General features: G+C 38.3%; 1 protein-coding gene and 2 pseudogenes across 2 annotated transcripts in view; 1 reads left to right on the top strand and 2 right to left on the bottom strand.

The window, feature by feature from the left end:
- CCDC150 (coiled-coil domain containing 150) overlaps positions 1-21952 on the bottom strand; it is a 97481-nt gene that overhangs the window by 22145 nt on the left and 53384 nt on the right. The window contains 3 exon segments of the mRNA XM_035305198.3: positions 5719-5826; positions 12800-12883; positions 18492-18605. Of these exon segments, the coding sequence (XP_035161089.3) occupies positions 5719-5826; positions 12800-12883; positions 18492-18605 (306 nt within the window).
- Positions 10025-18492, bottom strand: LOC100412258 (phosphoserine aminotransferase-like; annotated as a pseudogene). Its single transcript, XR_013519018.1, has 3 exons — positions 12002-18492; positions 11266-11966; positions 10025-10917 (listed from the first exon to the last, which is right to left on the bottom strand). The product of XR_013519018.1 is annotated as a phosphoserine aminotransferase-like (transcript).
- LOC108592253 (keratin, type I cytoskeletal 18 pseudogene) lies at positions 19427-20866 on the top strand (annotated as a pseudogene).

The following is a 21952-nucleotide window of genomic DNA, read 5'->3' as shown; positions in this document are numbered from 1 at the left end:
TGGACCTCAGCAGTTGTACAGCGAAGGGGCTAGACTGGTAGAAGGAAAACCAAGTAACAGAAATACTTCATCACCAACAATCTGGGTGTCCATTCAGAGACCCAATCGAAAAGTCAGCAACTAGGCAGATGACAGGTGGATAAATCCACAAAGATGGGAAGAAACCAGTGCAAAAAGGAGGAAAACAGCCGAAACCAGAACACCTCGCCTCCTAGGAAGGACCAAAACTCCTCACCAGCAAGGCAACAAAGCTGGATGGAGAATGACTGTGATGAAATGACGGAATTAGACTTCAGTAGGTGGATAATGAGAAACTTCTGTGAGCTAAAAGAACATGTATTAAATCAATGCAAAGAAACTAAGAACCTTGAAAAAGGATTTGAAAAAAGATTTGAGGAAATGATAACAAGAATGGATAACTTAGAGAGGAATATGAATGAATGAAAGGAGCTGAAAAACACAATACGAGAACTTCGTGAAGCATGCACAAGTTTCAATAGCCGAATTGACCAAGCAGAAGAAAGAATATCTGAAGCCGAAGATCAACTCAATGAAATAAAACAAGAAACCGGCTAGGCGCGGTGGCTCACGCCTGTAATCCCAGCACTTTGGGAGGCCTAGACGGGTGCATCATGAGGTCAACAGATCGAGACCATCCTGGTCAACATGGTGAAACCCCGTCTCTACTAAAACTACAAAAAATTAGCTGGGCACGGTGGTGCATGCCTGTAATCCCAGCTACTCAGGAGGCTGAGGCAGGAGAATTGCCTGAACCAGGGGGCGGATGTTGCGGTGAGCCGAGATCGCGCCATTGCACTCCAGCCTGGGTAACAAGAGCGAAACTCCGTCTCAAAAAAAAAAAAAAACAAAAAAACAAGAAACCAAGATCAGAGAAAAAAGCGCAAACAGGAATGAACAAAGTCTCCAAGAAATGTGGGACTATGTGAAAAGACCTAACCTACGTTTGATAGGTGTACCAGAAGGGGATGAAGAGAATGAATCCAAGCTGGAAAATACTCTTCAGGACATCATCCAGGAAAATTTCCCCCACCTAGCAAGACAGGCCAACACTCAAATGCAGGAAATACAGAGAACACCACAAAGATATTCCGCAAGAAGAGCAACCCCAAGGCACATAATCGTCAGATTCAACAAGGTTGAAATAAAGGAGAAAATACTAAGGGCAGCCAGAGAGAAAGCTCGGGTCACCCACAAAGGGAAGCCCATCAGACTCACAGCAGATCTCTCGGCAGAAACACTACAAGCCAGAAGAGAGTGGGGGCCAATATTCAACATTCTTAAAGAAAAGAACTTTCAACCCAGAATTTCATATCCAGCCAAACTGAGCTTCAGAAGTGAAGGAAAAATAAAATCCTTTGCGAACAAGCAAGTACTCAGAGATTTTGTCACCACCAGGCCTGCTCTACAAGAGCTCCTGAAAGAGGCACTACACATAGGAAGGAACAACCAGTACCAGCCATTCCAAAATCCCACTAAATGCTAAAGAGCATCAACATAATGAAGAGTCTACAACTAACGGGCAAAACGGCCACTTAGCATCAAAATGGCAGTATCAAATTCACACATAACAATATTAACCCTAAATGTAAATGGACTAAATGCACCAATCAAAAGACACAGACTGGCAAATTGGATAAAAATCCAAAACCCATCAGTGTGCTGTATCCAGGAAACCCATCTCACATGCAAGGATACACAAAGGCTCAAAATAAAGGGATGGAGGAAGATTTACCAAGCAAATGGAGAGCAAAAAGAAGCAGGAGTTGCAATTCTCATCTCTGATAAAATAGACTTTAAAGCAACAAAGATCAAAAGAGACAAAGAAGGCCATTACATAATGGTAAAAGGATCAATACAACAAGAAGAGCTAACGATCCTAAACATATATGGACCCAATGCTGGAACACCCAGATACATAAGGCAAGTTCTCAATGACCTACAAAGAGACTTAGACTCCCACACAATAATAGTGAGAGACTTTAACACCCCACTGTCAATATTAGACTGATCAACCAGACAGAAAATCAACAAGGATATCCAGGGCTTGAACTCAGACCTGGAGCAAGCAAACCTGATAGACATTTACAGAACTCTCCACCCCAAATCCACAGAATATACATTCTTCTCAGTACCACATCACACCTACTCTAAAACTGACCACATAATTGGAAGTAAAGCACTGCTCAGCAAATGCAAGATGACTGAAATCATAACAAACAGCCTCTCAGACCATAGTGCAATCAAGTTAGAACTCAGAATTCAGAAACCAACCCAGAACTGCACAGCTTCATGGAAACTGAACAACTGGCTCTTGAATGTTGACTGGGTAAACAATGAAATGAAGGCAGAAATAAAGAAGTTCTTCGAAACCAATGAGAATGAAGACACAACATGCCAGAATCTCTGGGACACATTTAAAGCAGTCTCTAGAGGAAAGTATATAGCAATCAGTGCCCATATGAGGAGAATGGAGAGATCCAAAATTGACACCCTATCATCAAAATTGAAAGAGCTAGAGGAGCAAGATCAAAAAAACTCAAAACCCAGCAGAAGACAAGAAATAACTAAGATCAGAGCAGAACTGAAGGAGATTGAGACACGAAAAACCCTTCAAAAAATCAATAAATCCAAGAGCCGGTTTTTGGAAAAGATCCGCAAAATAGACAGACCACTAGCCAGACTGATTAAAAAGAAAAGAGAGAACAACCAAATAGATGCAATAAAAAATAATAAAGGGGAAATCACCACAGATTCCACAGAAATTCAAACCATCATCAGAGAATATTACAAACAACTCTATGCACATAAACTAGTAAACCTGGAAGAAATGGATAAATTCCTGGACTCCTGTGTCCTCCCAAGCCTAAACCAGGAGGAAGCTGAAACTATGAATAGACCAATAAGAAGGTCAGAGGTCGAGGCAACAATTAAGAGCCTACCACACAAAAAAAGCCCAGGTCCAGACGGGTTCACAGCCGAATTCTACCAGACACACAAAGAGGAGCTGGTACCATTCCTTCTAAAACTATTCCAAATAATCCAAAAAGAGGGAATCCTTCCCAAATCATTTTATGAGACCAACATCATCCTGATACCAAAACCCGGCAGAGACCCAACGAGAAAAGAAAACTTCAGGCCAATATCCATGATGAACATAGATGCAAAAATCTTCAATAAAATATTGGCAAGCCAATTGCAACAGCAAATCCAAAAACTTATTCATCATGATCAAGTAGGATTCATCCCGGGGATGCAAGGCTGGTTCAACATACGCAAGTCTATCAACGTAATTCACCACATAAACAGAACCAAAAACAAAAACCACATGATTATCTCAATTGACGCAGAGAAGGCATTTGACAAAATTCAACAGCCCTTTATGCTAAAAACCCTCAATAAACTCGGTATCGATGGAACGTATCGCAAAGTAATAAAAGCTATTTATGACAAACCAACAGCCAATATCATACTGAATGGGCAAAAACTGGAAGCATTCCCTTTGAAATCCGGCACTAGACAAGGATGCCCTCTTTCACCACTCCTATTCAATATAGGGCTGGAAGTTCTAGCCAGAGCAATCAGGCAAGAAAAAGAAATAAAGGGTATTCAAATAGGAAAGGTGGAAGACAAATTGTCTCTATTTGCAGATGACATGATAGTATACCTAGAAGACCCCATCGCCTCAGCCCCAAAACTCCTGAAACTGATAAGCAACTTCAGCAAAGTCTCAGGATATAAACTCAATGTGCAAAAATCACAAGCATTGATCTACACCAATAACAGACTTAAAGAAAGCCAAATCAAGAACGAACTGCCATTCACAATTGCTACAAAAAGAATAAAATACCTTGGAATACAACTCACAAGGAACGTAAGGGACCTCTTCAAGGAGAACTACAAACCACTGCTCAATGAAATCAGAGAGGACACAAACAGATGGAGAAACATTCCATGTTCATGGTTAGGAAGAATTAATATCGTGAAAATGGCTATACTGCCCAAAGTAATTTACAGAATCAATGCTATCCCCATCAAGCTACCATTGACTTTCTTCACAGAACTGGAAAAAACCACCATGAACTTCATATGGAACCAAAAGAGAGCCCGCATAGCCAAGTCAATTCTAAGCAAAAAGAACACAGCGGGGGGCATCACACTACCGGATTTCAAACTATACTACAAGGCTACAGTAATCAAAACAGCATGGTACTGGTACCAAAACAGAGATATAGACCAATGGAACAGAACAGAGGCACCGGAGGCAACACAACATATCTACAACTATACAATCTTTGATAAACCTGACAAAAACAAGCAATGGGGAAAGGATTCCCTGTTTAACAAATGGTGTTGGGAAAACTGGCTAGCCATGTGCAGAAAGCAGAAACTGGACCCCTTCCTGACACCTTACACTAAAATTAACTCCAGATGGATTAAAGACTTAAACATAAGACCTGGCACCATAAAAACCCTAGAAGGAAATCTAGGCAAAACTATCCAGGACATAGGAGTAGGCAAGGACTTCATGAACAAAACACCAAAAGCATTGTCAACAAAAGCCAAAATAGAGAAATGGGACCTAATGAAACTCCACAGCGTCTGCATGGCAAAAGAAACAGTCATTAGAGTGAATCGGCAACCAACAGAATGGGAAAAAATTTTTGCAGTTTACCCATCTGACAAAGGGCTGATATCCAGAATTTACAAAGAACTCAAAGGGATTTACAGGAAAAAAACAAACAAGCCCATTCAAAAGTGGGCAAAGGATATGAACAGACACTTTACGAAAGAAGACATATATGAGGCCAACAATCATATGAAAAAATGCTCATTGTCACTGGTCATCAGAGAGATGCAAATCAAAACCACATTGAGATACCATCTCACGCCAGTTAGAATGGCGATCATTAAAAAATCTGGAGACAACAGATGCTGGAGAGGATGTGGAGAGAAAGGAACACTTTTACACTGTTGGTGGGAGTGTAAATTAGTTCAACCATTGTGGAAGACAGTGTGGCGATTCCTCAAGGCCTTAGAAATAGAAATTCCATTTGACCCAGCAATCCCATTACTGGGTATATATCCAAAGGACTATAAATCGTTCTACTGTAAGGACACATGTACACGAATGTTCATTGCAGCACTGTTTACAATAGCAAAGACCTGGAATCAACCCAAATGCTCATTGATAATAGACTGGATTGGAAAAATGTGGCACATATACACCATGGAATATTATGCAGCAATCAGAAATGATGAGTTTGTGTCGTTTGTAGGGACATGGATGAATCTGGAGAACATCATCCTCAGCAAACTGACACAAGAACAGAAAATGTAACACCGCGTATTCTCACTCATAGGCGGGTGATGAAAAATGAGAAGTCATGGACACAGGGAGGGGAGTACTAAACACTGGGGTCTATTGGGGGGAAAAGGGGAGGGCCAGTGGTAGGGGGAGGTGGGGAGGGATAGCCTGGGGAGAAATGCCAAATGTGGGTGAAGGGGAGAAAGGAAGCAAAACACACTGCCATGTGTGTACCTATGCAACTGTCTTGTATGTTCTGCTCATGTACCCCAAAACCTAAAATGTAATAAAAAAATAAAAAATAAGAAAAAAAAAGCAAAAACAGAAACAAAAAAATAGACAAAAAAGCCCTAAATATAGCAGCAATCCACTTTTGTAAATATTAATCACACCTGAACATGTTTGGCCTCTAGCGCCTTATTCAACTTTCGTAGTTGGTCATTCTGTAAGCTGGTGTCAGTAAAAGACTGTACTTGTTCTTCTAGCTGTTTAACTTTTATCTAGAGGAAAAAAATAGAGAAAAATAATTTAAAAATAAAGACATTAAAAAGTATATATTTACACATATTTATATACTCCAGGAGGGGGAAAGAAGGTCATGAGTTGTTAAAAAAAAAACACACACACACACACAGAATCCTTAAACTTGCAAAAAACAATCCTAAGTTTAATCATGCAAAAAATGATTTAGACACTGTCGCCATTTAATTGTACTGAGATAATTCATTTGATTTCTAGTACTTACAGACCTCCAAATGGACATGACACATGAATATAACTGAGATTTTGTGGCTAACATAATTCAAAAATTTGTGGCTAATATATTTGAATCGTGGTACCTGCCATTCAAAATCCTTTTGAGTATGTGTAATTAGAACTGTCAATGCAAGAAGCAGACATATCAGACTGGAAGATGGAGTAGGGGGCAGGGGGAACAGGCATAGAGTCTTGTATTTCAATGACACAGAATTACAAAAGTTGAATAAATGGAATTCTTATATGTTGAATTATATTTTAAAACTAATTCACAAAGATGACTACTTACATGTTTCTCTTTAAAGAAAATTATCGTTTTGAAGGACAAAATCATTTAATATATACTCATAAATGTCCAACTTATGTGTTTTTCCGTATTTGCTTCCTTTTATCCCAGTCCCCTCACATACAACAATTAACATTACTGAACCTACCCCTAAATCAGGAAAATTTTCATTCAAATTTTTAAAATTTAATTCCATCTCTCAATATCTTGTTTTCTATCTGTAGAGGCAAAACATCTATTTCACTGTAGCTACTGGACATCTTCGGCAACTGTTAAAATTTGAATGGGTGTTAGAAGTAAGGATGGTTAATGAGCCCTGTGGGTAACAGTTACTGGAAGTTGGTGCTGGGTGTTGGGGATGTTCTGCTTTTTGATCTCAGTGCTGATCACATAGCAACACTTTATAAAAAATTCATGAGGCTGTGCCCTGTGTACTTTTCAGATATATGTTATAGTTCAACAAGAAATTAACTGAAAAAACAAAGTATACCAAGCACTTACCTAACTTCTAAATTAAGGTCACAAATGCAATTGCTTACTGGGACCAGGCAGCTAACACAATGTTGAAATCCTATTGGTGCCAATAGGTAGATTAGAGTGAGGCCAAGTAACTCAAATTGACATGTTTAAAAACAACTTAAAAAGTGTTGGAAATCTTTCAGACATATATACCATCTATCCCATCTATCCACCACTGAACTTAATAAAACATTACCAGTACAATTGAAAGCGTCTGTGTAGCCTACCCCAACCAAATCTCCTCTTTCTATCCTAGAGTTAACTATTACGCTGAATTTATCATCCCTACACTTTAAAGTAACTTTATATCCTTAAACAGTATATAGTATTGTTTTATGAGATTCATCCATGTTAACACATGTAACTCTAATGTATCTATTTAATATACCCTCTTAAATATACTGATTTTAAAACTAGTGCAACTACTTTTAGGGGAAATAGGACAAAATTTAGTGAAGTTCAGGATATGCACATCCTAAAACCCAGTAATTCTACTCCTCAGAATTATATTTAACTGAGAGCATCTTTTGTATGTGAGTATAAGGAGACAGGTACAAAATTTATCATATCATTATTGTCATTGTTTGCAATCAGAAACTAGCTGATTATCCATCAACAGAAGAATAAATACATTGTGGCATATTTACATAATCGAATACTGTGCAGCACTGAAAAGGAAATTCAAACCATGTTTGAACATGAGGCAGCAGTTTCCAATACAGTCTAAGTTAACACACGAAATCCAGTATTTACATCATTCATTAACAAGTTGATTCTGAAAATGCAGTCTTTTACCAAATATGATTCCTATGTATATTTTTAATCCATTCTAATCCAGTTGAGAGAGGTCACACAGCAGACTACTGTTCTGACAATGTTTAGTATATAGCTCTTCCTTTAAACTGTCTCGTAAGAGTTATGTGCTCCAAGAGCACTTTTCCTAGAGCTGATGAAGTCAGTGCTTTTGGAATGTGGCAGCCCAAGACCTGACATAAAAGCACCAATGAATCAATAGTTCACAATAGTTCAAAAAGTATTTCTTCAAAGACTATCAAAAATCTTAAACTCTTATTATAGGAATATGAACAGCAAAAAGGCACATATTTTTCCTTATGATTACATACAATCTAGATAATTTCTAAGATTGCATAGTTGAGGTTTAAAAGGTCAGACAGATAACATCAGACCCATTCATAAATTATAAAATATATTCCATTCCCAGTCAAAATTTGGCTTTAAGTCTGTCGTGAGGGCCTGGGATTTGTCTTATATATTTAATAATACACTTCATTTTTCTTGGGAAAGCTAAAAAAGGTTAAAGTCATGGGTCACCGCCTCTTATGAGATCATTCATTTTACAAAGGAGAAAGTTATTTTATGCCTGTAAAAATGTATACACCCAGCCAGTAATGTAGCCTATTTTTCCCAATAAGAAATAGGTAAAAGAGGTGTGCTTATCCTCATTTTACAGATGATTAAGATGAAACTCAAGAAAATTAAGACCTTTCCATGGTCACACAAGTATAGATAATAAATGCATGGATACCTCTGGAAAATATTAATATTAATAGATGAAGCTATTTGTCCACTATTTTTATTTTTGACAACTATTTTATGGATGAATAATATTTTTGTAAACTCAAGCAGAAACCCTGTCTCCATGGATAAACCAGTCTATTCAACTGCCTGTTTCCAGGGTTATTTCTTTTTAGAAATGTGCTATAAAAATTCAGCAAAAAGAGCTATAGGCTTTCTACATTCTCAGTGAATGACCATGCACAAAATGAGTATAATAAAGCTTCAAACAATTACGGAATATGTTTTGGCTTCATAATTTTAGGTTTCAGCAACTACAGCTTGTAAATAGAAGTCTCCTGGAGATTAATGAGGCCAAGAACTTAGGGATGTTCAGACACTATAGACTTAGTAAATGACAGAGCTAAGTATTCTCGAAATCTAGCAATATTTGAAAATTGGTATTTTTTTAAATTATACTTTAAGTTTTGGGGTATATATGCAGATTGTGCAGGTCTGTTACTTACTATGGCATAGGTATGCAAATGCTATGGTGGTTTGGTGCACCCATCAACCCATCATCTACATTAGGTATTTCTCCTAATGCCATCCCCCCGCAGCCCCCCACCCCCAGCAGGCACTGGTGTGTGCTGTTCCCCTCCCTGTGTACATGTGTTCTCATTGTTCAACTCCCACTATGAGTGAGAACATGTGGTGTTCGGTTTTCTGTTCCTGCGTTACTTTGCTGAGAATGATGGTTTCCAGCTTCATCCATGTTCCTGTAAAGGACATAAACTCATCCTTTTTATGGCTGCATAGTATTCCATGGTGTTTATGTGCCACATTTTCTTCATCCAGTCTATCACTGATGGGCATTTGGGTTGGTTCCAAGTCTTTGCTATTGTGAATAGTGCTGCAATAAACATATGGGTGTATGTGCCTTTATAGCAGAATGATTTATACTCCTTTGGGAATATACCCAGTAATGGGATTGCTGGGTCAAATGGTATTTCTGGTTCTAGATCCTTGAGGAATCGCCACACTGTCTTCCACAATGGTTGAACTAATTTACCCTCCAACCAATGGTGTAAAAGGGTTCCTATTTCTTCACATCCTCCCCAGCATCTGTTGTTTCCTGGCTTTTTTTTAAAGGTAATTTAACAGAAATGTTTAGTTTAATGGCAAAATTAAAAAAACAACCAACCAATCAACTTTCGCTTCTACCTATGGAAAAAACAGTAAAAGTGAATCAAGAACTTCTAGCTTTTTTTCATAAAACAGTTTAAAAAGAAGAAGGGGAAGACTGGGGAGCTGGTGCAACTGTTGCTAATGGAATGCTATAATGCACAAGGTCAAGGATTTATAAATTCTACAAGTCTCTACAAGTATCAGTGATAACTGTATTATTAGAAATATAAATGCGGCTGGGTGCGGTGACTCACACCTATAATCCCAGCACTTTGGGAGTCTGAGGCAGGAGAATTGCTTGAACCCAGAAGGCGGAGGTTGCAGTGAGCCGAGATCATGCCATTGCATTCCAGTCTGGGTAACAACAGCGAAACTCCATCTCAAAAAAAAAAAAAAAAAAAGAAAAGAAAAGAAATATAAATGCATAGAAATATATAGTATTAAAAACAGACCTTGCTAATATAAACACATATAAAATATGTCACTTCTCTTGTAATAACAGTATAAAGACAGATCTACAGTTTGCCCTTTGCCTGGTACTCTTAAACCACTCCCCCAATGGTCAATACTGACCTTGAATCAACAGCCGCTGAACCCAGGAGACCCCACAGATGTCTAGATTCAGCACCTAGAGGACCCCACCTACCCTCTATGCTGTGTGTTCTCCTATGACTCCAGAAATAATTGCAACTTGCATTACTAAGTCCACAGGCAAGTTTGAAATCTAACTAGAAAAAGTAGCTGCAAAGGCAAAATAAGCTGGAATTTGTGGGAAAAGCAATGAGAAGATTTCTTAAAATGCTTCCAGTTCAAGTCAGAATTAAGGCAAACATTAGGTTCCACCAGCTTTGCAGAGCTGTAGATGTTTTGCTGTTGTTCTTTCAAAAAAGAAGAATCTATAATAACCATGTTCATTTGAAAAAAATACTGTGTTTGTCAACTTTTTGTAGCCATCCACAAGTTACTTTAAACTTTGTATGTTGTTCAAGAATAGAGTATACTCTGGTTAGGATGTGTTCATAGCTGATGCATCTCTGAAAAATTTTTCATGAAGGCGGCCAGCTTCTGAACATATTCAATCATGACAGCATTACACAGAGAGGCCCAGGTATCTCCCACAGACCTATGTCCTTTCAAGGACAACATATTGAGTTCAAGAGCTTTATCGAGAAATCCTTTTTCTTAAGCATCATCTCCTTTGGCATTGCCAATGTAGAATGGAATATTCATCTTGCTTCTATTTTGGACATACGTAGAATCCGTGAGAATTATCAATAATCTCAGATATCACTTAGGATTTGATGACGCTTCTCCATGGCCATGGCACCTCCATTGTGTTTTTGTTTTTTTTTTGAGACAGAGTTTTGCTCTTGTTACCCAGGCTGGAGTGCAATGGCACGATCTTGGCTCACTGTAACCTCCGCCTCCTGGGTTCAGGCAATTCTCCAGTCTCAGTCTCCTGAGTAGCTGGGATTACAGGTGCGCGCCACCATGCCCAGCTAATTTTTTTGTATTTTTAGTAGAGACGGGGTTTCACCATGTTGACCAGGATGGTCTCAATCTCTTGACCTTGTGATCCATCCGCCTCAGCCTCCCAAAGTGCTGGGATTACAGGCTTGAGCCACCGCGCCCAGGGGCGGCCGGTTAGCTCAGTTGGTGAGCTTCTGGTGCTCACCTCGATTGTTTTTCATCCACTCCAGGACCAAGCCCATGATGTAAAATGCTGAAATATGGAGGTGTGTTGTACAAGGAGCTGTTTTTAGCCTGCACTTTGTATTCCAGGACCAAGGGGCACTCTCGGAGGGCAAACCCCAGCAGGTCATCATGGACAATCACCACGGTGACCCCAGCAGAGCCAACATTCTTCTGTGTACCACAAAAAAATCACACCAAACTTGGAAACATCCACTGGCTTAGACAGTAAGTTTGAGGACATGTCACAAACCAGTACTGCTCCCTTGACATCAGGTATAAAGTCAAACTCCACACCACGCACTGTCTCATTTGCACAATATTACAAGTAGAAGGCATCCAGGGTGAGGTTCTAGGTGCCTGGATCTGTAATTTTTGTTTAGGGTGACGATATTTATAGTCCCAAACTTCTTGGCTTCTTCTGTGGCCTTAGCTGACCAAGCTCCTGTCACCACACAGACTGCATACTTTCCTGCTTTCAAGCCAATCAGGTTTAAGGGGACAGCACTGAACTGGCTGGACCAACCTCCTTGCACAAAAATCACCTTATAGTTGTCTGGAATGGCTAAAAATTCCTGCAAAAGATTCTCTGTACTGTTAATAATCCTGGCAAAATCTGACGATCTGTGACTCATTTCAAGAATACTAATGTCAACTCCTTTGTAGTCTAATAATTCCTTTTGTGTATCTCTAACAAGTAGTCTAATAATTCCTTTTGTATCTCTAACAACACCAAGTACGGCAGTTTGGTGGGACCAAGTCTGAAGTTGACCACCTGTCTCAGGGTATCCATGGTGCAGCAGTGAGGGCAGCAAGTCAGCCAAGGAAGACTGAACCCATGCCATGAACCGTTTCCTGACTTTTTAATGATCACCATTCTAACTGACATGAGATGGTATCTCATTGTGGTTTTGATTTGCATTTCTCTAATGACCAGTGATGATGCATTTTATTTCATATGTTTGTTGGCCGTATAAATGTCATCTTGAGAAACGTCTGTTCATACCCTTCACCAACTTTTTGATGGGGTTGTTTTTTTCTTGTAAATGTGTTTAAGTTTCATGTAGATTCTGGATATTAGCCCTTTGTCAGATGGATAGACTGAAGAAATTTTCTCCTATTCTGTAGGTTGCCTGTTCACTCTGATGATATTTTATTTTGCTGTACAGAAGCTCCTTAGTTTAACTAGATCCCATTTGTCAATTTTGGCTTTTGTTGCCATTGCTTTAGGTATTTTAGTCATAAAGCCGTTGCCCATGCCTATGTCCTGAATGATACTGCCTAGGTTTTCTTCTAGGGTTGTTATGGTTTCAGGTCTTACATTTAAGTCTTTAATCCATCTTGAGTTAATTTTTGTATAAGGTATATGAAAGGGGTCCAGTTTCAGTTTTCTGTATATGGCTTGCCAGTTTTCCCAACACCATTTATTAAATAGGGAATCCTTTCCTCATTGCTTGTTTTTGACAATTGGTATTCTTAAAATTCAGACAAGAAAAATCAGAAAATAAATCCCATACCTGGAGCTTTCCCTTTTCATAGGCCAGTTTATTTTTACTATCAGTAATTTTTCCCAAGACATTTTCCACCTTCTGTTGGACAAGCTGATAAGGCAAACACAGGCAATAGAATCTCTAAGCAGAGAAAGGAATAACCATTTTCATTTTTAGACAAGTATTTATATCCTTACTATTTCTATCATCATAAGATCAAGATTCCTATTTATTTGCTAGTGCTGCCTTTTAGTCTTTCCCAACATAGTTGATCACATGGCTAATATGCAATATGTACAGACTGCTAATAAAAGCATGAAGCCTTAAGAGTACCAGAGTTTGTTGCTTTGTATATTAACTCTTTTTTTGTTATGTCAGTTATTCCTTTGTAATTGTGATCCAACCCAGATGTGGTATGGTTGTATGAGTGACTGCAGGTAGTCTGTGGAGCATTACATAGTTCTTGATGAAAAAGCAGCTGCAAATGACCACAACCACTGACAGCAGAAGGCACCTCACTTACCATGGTAAAAAGCTGTTCAGAAAAATCTCAAAAACAAAATAAATGTTTATTGGAGACTCGAACTCATTGTTTGATCAAATACTCAACACAGCATTATCTGGGGCAAACATTCCCAAAGGTTCTATATTTCACAAAATTACATATTTTCATTATTCAAATAGCCCTTAATAACAACAATTATTTTCTCATGTGCTGTTGTTCTCAGACTATATCGAAAAAAATAAGTACAAAATATAGTTTTCTTTTGATTAAACTTTGGGCCATATTGGTACTTTCTTTATATGAGGGGCATCATTAACTGACTGAATATGGAGATTTTTCACTCTCCACAATCAATGCCAGTATTATATCTTAATAACAGGAAAAATAGCCATATGTCAAAATTATCATAAACCAAATGTGGAGATAAAGGACACACAAGAAAATGTGACTATGGAAACAAACTCTTAATCATTCATAAGCTAACTAGCTACACTATGGATCAATTGCAGTAAATATTAAGTTCAAAGTCTTATTAATGTTGGCAAGTATCTCCTATTGACATTATTCACTATTTCTGGTTTATATTTGCTTATTTGGTGAATAACAGAACAGAATGTCTTTTAGGCATTTTAAGCCAAAGAATTTTAGACTTCTGTTTTATGTTCAACTTTATGTAAGCTGATAAAGATAAAACCCATGTATTAATTTACATAGGAGATATTCCTCATTTCCAACATTACAGCTATTCTTTAGTCACCACTTTGAAATATCCTTTATTTCAAGTATATGAACCCAACACACCTGCTTCTAAATAAAAGAAAAAAAAATTCCAAAGTAGATTACTATAATATGTAATTCAGATTTTCCTCTGTTCAAAATATTTTCTATGAGAAGGTACACTAAGCTGGGCATGGTGGCTCACACCTCTAATCCCAGCACTTTAGGTGGCTGAGGTCGGAGGATCACTTGAGGGCAGGAATTGAAGACCAGTATGGTCAACATAGCAAGACCCTGTCTCTACAAAAATTTAAAAAATTAGCTGGGCATAGTGGTGCACACTTTTAGTTCTAGTTACTTGAGAGGCTGAGGTGGGAGAATTGCTTGAACCCAGCAAGTCGAGGCTAGAGTGAGCCATTACACTCCATGATGTGATGGTGCCATTACACTTCAGCCTGGAAGACCAAGCAAGACCCCCATCTCTAAAGAAGAAAAAAGAAAAAAAAGAAGGCACAGTAGGCTGGCGCATTGTTTTCTCCTTAGCAGTTGCCTTGGCTAGAAGAATTTGCATTTTTGACATTCAACACTTGATAAAAATCTATGGAAAAGCCAAAAAGAATTATTAGCCCTTATATGCCACCTACCCTAAAATGATACACCTTTGATATAAAACTTATATCCAATATTAGGCTTTGGTGGATTATTAACTATTATGACCAAGTATTTGTCCTGTCAGAATTAATAGTTCATACATTATTATAAATATTCATAATTCAGTTTTTAAAAGTTTTAAAAAATCACTGTGGGCCAGGCACAGTAGCTCATGCCTGTAATCCCAGCACTTTGGGAGGCTGAGGCAGGTGGATCACAAGGTCAAGAGATCGAGACCATACTGGCAAACAGATCAGGACCATCCTGGCCAATATGGGGAAACTCCATCTCTACTAAAAATACAAAAATTAGCTAGGCGTGGTGGTGTGTGCCTGTAGTCCCAGCTACTTGGGAGACTGAGGCAGGAGAAAAGCCTGAACCCAAGAGACAAAGGTTGCAGCGAGCTGATTGCACCACTACACTCCCTGGCAACAAAGCAAGGGTCTGTTTCAAAAAAAAATAATAATAATAACTGTACTGCTCCTCCTAAGGCAAAGGAAAATATATTTTAAAAAGCATTTAGACAAGTAGAGTAGGATTATGTTGGCCAAGTCTTCAGCAGCGAAACAAATTGCAAGGATGGTCAATAATACCTCAAAAGCAAAGCTACACCAATAATAAAACCTTAATTATTTAGAATTTGATTCAAACTTCTAAAAATTAAGATGTTCCAGTGTGCTGTAAAGCATAGGTAGAACATATGAAAAACAAGAACCAGAGTTAACTTAAAATATGCGAGTTCTAATGAACAGTAAACACTAAAAAATAACTATCTTCTTGAAATGTGGAAAAGTTTTATTAAGGAATAACTTAAATTATCTTCTATAAAAGTTGACCAAAAATTTTAAAAATAATGGTACTTTTTCCCATCAATAGAATTCCCTCTTCTAGACAAAGGCATAAAGAAATTCTAATCTTTTAAATATACTTTTAAAGTAACAATTTTCCCATTTTTCCATCAAAGAGAATGCTAATATACTAAACAAAAATTGTCTGAGCAAAATCAGAATGAAATATTTGACAAAGGGTTACCTATTTAAATATTATGACATACACAAAAAAATTGTTCCCAGTTGCTAAGGGAAAGTGGATGTTAAGGCAGTTACTTAAATTACTGTTTACAGATTTAAATAGGCCCTGTACTTTAATCAACAGGAGACCAGAAATTAGAAACCATTTAAATGAGCGAATATCTCAGGTTCTGAGTTATGAAAGACTCAACTAATATTAACTTTTGCTTAAATACTTTTGGTAACATACTATAAACATTATTAATATACACAGCAAAACAGAAACTGGGGAATCACTTAAGAAACATCATACAGAGAAAAATGCCAAGCATTAGAATATCCATTTTAACTCAGAAACACACAGATAACACTCTTTGGAAAAACAGGAAGTAAAAATAGGGAGAATTATCTTAAGATATGAAAGATAGGTTGCCAAAGATTAAAAGTAAGCCACAAAATTATTTCTAAAATCATTTTGTAAACCCAGGTGAGCTGTACAAGTTAGCAGAAGCTGTTATAAGAATACACAAAACTAGTGGGATACTGGCATCTTGGTAACCCTATTTTATAGGCAAACTATAAACATTTTTAAAAGTTTTTAATTATTTTGAATTTTTTATTCAAAATATTTAACAACCAGTATGACATGAGCTCCAGCAAATGAAATCAACTTTGACACCTGCATGAGTGTACACTGACAATGTCATCCTGGTTTTAAGAAATAATACATTTCAGTTCATTATTTAATTTCAAGTCAATAAAGTCCCAGTTATACAGGAAATTATATTTCTGTCTGGTGCTACAATTTTAAAATATATGTTTAAACCCCAAAAGAGAAGTGGGGAGGATAATCATTCAAATTTAACTCAGGCATGGAAACCTTCCTACATGGGGATCTTTTCTCACTGTGGTTCTCTGCCTGACTGTCGGTAGCAATGGAATTAATTGTACTATCACTACAGGCTAAAATGGCAAAAAATAAACCTAAAATTAGGAAATGTAAAAGAAAAAGCAGAGAGAATATTATTGCAATATGACATTAATCCTTACTGCCTGGCAAAACAGACATGACCCTCTGTATTCTAGTCAGTCAATGTTTCTAAAGCACCTATTATGTATTAGGAATTCTGCTAGGCAAGGGAAGATAAAAATGAGTAACTATTGTTTTTGTATTAGAAGAGAGTGAACACAGATGCATAAACAGGTCCATTTCTAATCAATGTAGTAATTATTCTGATATATGGGTATGCAGAGTATACTGTGGGATACCTGCACTAGGAGAGATCCTCTTGGCATTGCAGGCCATGAGAGGTTAAGAGCCTTCCCAGGTCACACAGTAAATGGAGGTTGAAACAAGGTCTATCTGAATTCAGGTTTGTGACATTACGCACAAAACACACACATGTGTATCTCCAAAAATCAATGAGGGGTTATACCAGAAGGTACCCTTTATAAAGAATTTCAAGTTTTAACTGTCAAAGAACAAAAATAAACTGCCAGCATTGAATGACAACAGGTTTAATGATATTGCTAAGATTCAAAAACAAATCCTGAAATCTCTAGTTTATTCCTCAAACTCATAAAGAGCCAACTGAAGCATTTCCAGGCAGGCGTGGTCAGAGACGCTTCTGGGTGGAGACAGAACTGCAAGCTAGAATTGTGTTGTCTATGAGTTATCACTGGGAACCTGTTATCAAGACAGGTAGGCAGGCAAAAATCAACATTGACTAAATCACTGGCAAGATCTGTCAGAGTCACTAATAAAGTAAGGCTAGGCCTGCTCATTGGCAATGGATGCAGGAAATAGACTGGAATGTGGTTTTCCCAAGGAACGCAGCTTAGGCTGGCCAGCAAGCAAAAGACATGGCTGAATCTTTAATTCTGTAGAGAGAGAGGATTGTTCTAAAATAGTACCAGGGATTAGAGCTAATGAAGCCTGCCATTCCAATAGTCACTTATTTTTCTCTGAGATACTAAGAATTCAATAAACATTAGCTATCTGCTACATGTCCTGTGTGTATTAATTTACTTAACCTCAAACATCCTCATAGTAATAGCATTATATCTTCATTTTGACAGATTAAGAAACTGAGGCTCAGAGAGGTTAAGGATCATACCCAAGGTCATGGCCAAAACTGAAAAGTAGGAAATCTGGCTTGAAACCCATGAAAATATAAGAAGATTTAGACTTAGTCTGTATAATTTTTCATAGCTGAAGTAATGAGCAGCTTATGACGGTCTGAAAGACTTTAGCTCAGGTTAAAACAGACTCATATCAGGGTCTTCTAGGAATTTTCAAAGATTATTTGCGTGCTTAAAGCAGTAAGTAATACTTTTTCATGTATTCAAAAGCACACAAGAAAATTATTAGCTACTTAACAGAATGACCATATCTTTAAATCCCCTTTACTTGGAGAAGACGTTTTAAGAACTGTAACATTTATTTGTAATGCACTGACCTTGTCAAATAGCTTTCAGAAATCAGACTTATTACTGATTGCCTAATGGAAAGAATTGTCTGATGAGAAAAAGTATACGTTTTTTCCCCATAATTTATGGAAGAGGAACTATTTTAAATTGTCATATATATTTGTACTTTTCAGTAACATAGATGGTTTGTGAAGGCAAATGTTTAATAAATGCCTTAAATTCATGGTTTCTCAAATTAACTATTGTTTGACTACTGTAAGAATCTCTGCTATATTTGTTCTGAATTATTCAAGATTTATAGTAAATATAAAAACACAAAGAAAACCCATCTTCTGACTTCTGGTTGTTGCTGTTTCTGAACTCATTAGTCACTAACTGCTATTTGGACTGACCTTTTTATACCCACCCCATGGTAATCAGAAGTGACTTGCTGAAGTTCTAGGGAAGCCATTTGATCTACCAGCTGCTTATTCTCTTCTTCGAGAGTCTGCAGGTTCTGAGTTAATGTGTTTATGTCTACCTTTAGAAAAACAAAAGTAAAAAATAAATTATTTATGCCAGATGCAAAAAATATTATCTTATTTTTAAAATAACAATTATAACTGTAAAATGGACAGTATCTTTCATATGTTCCCTTGCCTCTAAATGTGGAGATTTGACCAGTCTGATAGCTCTATGATGTTCCTAAGAACGCTTTTTTCTGTATGGTTTGTGGGTCTAAATTTTTTTTTTTTTTAAGTAACCTTTTTCCATTTTTTGAGTTTTTCTAGTTGCCCTCAACAAAAGGGTTATTGTAAATTATATAGTTCTCCTTTACTGTAAGTTAAAATCCTTCTGGTATTTACTTAAAATCAATTCAAGCTCACAAATACAGATGCAAAAATCTTCCACAAAATAAATGTTTGTTATTAGCAAAACAAACCCAGCAATATATAAAAAGATAACAAATTACGACTAAGTGAAGCTTATGCCAGTAATGCAAAGCTTGTTGAACATTCAAAATCAATCAGTATAATACACCACATCAACAGACTATAGGAGAAACACCAAATAACCATCTTAATACTCACAGTAAAATAATTTCACAAAATTCGACATCAATTCATTATAAAAACTCAGCAAACCAGAAATGAAAGGGAACCACCTCTAGTTGATAAAATGTATCGATAAAAATCCTAGAACTAATATCAAAATTAATGGTAAAAAACGTTCCCCCTAAGATTGGGGAAAAGGCAAAGGTATCCACTTTCACCACTCCTATTCCACATCATACAGGAGGCTATAGCTGATGCAATAAAGCAAGAAAACATAATAAAAGGCATAAAGATTGGAAAAGGAGAAATGAAACTGTCTCCACTCAAGGCATATGATCATTTAAAAAGGAAATCCCAAAGAATCTCCAAAAAAGGTACTAGAATAAGTGAGTATATCAAGGCTGAAGGATACAAGGGCAAATCTATTGTATTTTTATACATTAACAATGCACAATTAGAAATTCATATTTTATGTCATCTGCGAAGCCTGAGTCCTGTCCTCTCGCTCTCCTCCCCGGGCAGCATGAGCTTCACCACTCGCTCCTCCTTTTCCACCAACTACCGGTCCATGGGCTCCGTCCGGGTGCCCAGCTATGGCACTCGGCCGGTCAGCAGCGCGGCCAGCGTCTATGCAGGCGCTGGGGGCTCTGGTTCCCACGTCTCCATGATGCACTCCACCAGCGTCCGGAGCAGCATGGGGGTCGGGGGCCTGGCCGCGGGGATGGCTAGGGGTATGGCAGGAATGGGAGGCATCCAGAACGAGAAGGAGACCATGCAAATCCTGAACGACCACCTGGCCTCCTACCTGGACAGAGTCAGGAGCCTGGAGACCGAGAACCGGAAGCTGGAGAGCAAAATCCGGGAGCACCTGGAGAAGAAGGGATCCCAGGTCAGAGACTGGGGCCATTACTTCAAGACCATCAAGGACCTGAGGGCTCAGATCTTCTCAAATACTGTGGACAATGCCCGCATCGTTCTGCAGATTGACAATGCTCGTCCTGCTGCTGATGACTTTAGCGTCAAGTATGAGACAGAGCTGGCCATGCGCCAGTCTGTGGAGAGCGACATCCATGGTCTCCGCAAGGTCATCGATGACACCAATGTCACTCGGCTGCAGCTGGAGACAGAGATCGAGGCTCTCAAGGAGGAGCTGCTCTTCATGAAGAAGAACCATGAAGAAGAAGTAAATGGCCTACAAGCCCAGATTGACAGCTCTGGATTGACCGTGGAGGTAGATACCCCCAAATCTCAGGACCTTGCTAAGATCATGGCAGAAATCCGGGCTCAGTATGACGAGCTGGCTCTGAAGAACCAAGAGGAGCTGGACAAGTATTGGACTCAGCTGATTGAGGAGAGTACCACAATAGTCACCACACAGTCCACTGAGGTTGAAACTGCTGGGATGACACTCACAGAGCTGAGACGTACAGTCCAGTCCTTAGAGACTGACCTGGACTCCATGAGAAATACAAAGATCAGCTTGGAGAACAGCCTGAGGGAGGTGGAGGCCCGCTATGCCCTGCAGATGGAGCAGCTCAACGGGATCCTGCTGCACCTGGAGTCAGAGCTGGCACAGACCCGGGCAGAGGGACAGCGCCAGGCCCAGGAGTACGAGGCTCTGTTGAACATCAAGGTCAAGCTGGAGGCTGAGATCGCCACCTACCACCGCCTGCTGGAAGATAGGGAGGACTTCAGTCTCAGTGATGCCTTGAACAGCAGCAACTCCACGTGAACCATCCAAAAGACAACCACCCGCCGGATAGTGGATGGCAAAGTGGTGTCTGAGATCAACAACACCAAAGTTCTGAGACATTAGGCCAGCAGAAGCAGGGGACCCTTGGGGGAGCAGGAGGTCAATAAAAAGTTCAGAGGTTAAAAAAAAAAAGAAATTCATATTTTATTAAAATGCCATTTAAAACAGTACTATACTATGAAATTCTTTAAGTACAAATATAACAAAATATGTCTAAGATGGGATGTGCTGAAAATTACAAAATAGTGATGAGAGAAATAAAAAACAAATAAAATAGATATATCATGTTCATGTACTGACATGTGTTGTATAACAATCAATGATGGACCACATATGCAACAATGGCTGGAGCAACAGGCTAAACCATATAACCTAGGTGTGTCATAGAATCAAGATAAAGGGATGGAGAAGAATCTACCAAGCAAGTGGAAAACAGAGAAAAGCAGGGGTTGCAATCCCAGTTTCTGACAAAGCAGACTTTCAATTAATAAAGATTAAAAAAAACACACACACACAAAGAAGGGCATTACATAATGGTAGAGGGTTCAATTCAACAAGAAGAACCAACTATCCTAAATATATATGTACCCAACACAAGAGCACCTAGATTCACAAAGCAAGTTCTTAGAGACCTTCAAAGAGACTAAGACTCCCATACAATAATAGTGGGAAACTTTAGCACTCCACTGACAACATTAGACAGATCATAGAGACAGAAAATTAACAAAGATATTCAGGATCTGAACTCAGCACTAGATCAAATGGAACTGACAGAAATGTACAGATCTCTCCACCCCAAAATAACAATATACATTCTTCTCATCGCTACATGGCATTTACTCTAAAATTGATCACATAATTGGAAGCAAAGCACTCCTCAGCAAATGCAAAATTAACAGTCTCTCAGACCACAGCACAATTATATTATAATTCAAGACTAAGAAATTCATTGAAAGCCACATAACTAATGGAAATTGAACAACCTGATCCTGAATTACTCCTGGGTGAATAATGAAATTAAGGCAAAATTCAATAAGTTTCTTGAAACTAATGAGAAAAAAGAGATAATGTACCCGAATC

This window comes from Callithrix jacchus, chromosome 6 (assembly GCF_049354715.1).
Source record: "Callithrix jacchus isolate 240 chromosome 6, calJac240_pri, whole genome shotgun sequence".
Lineage (NCBI taxonomy): Eukaryota > Metazoa > Chordata > Mammalia > Primates > Cebidae > Callithrix > Callithrix jacchus.
Note: the sequence above shows the minus strand (reverse complement) of the source record. Positions and strands in the feature narration are given on the sequence as shown.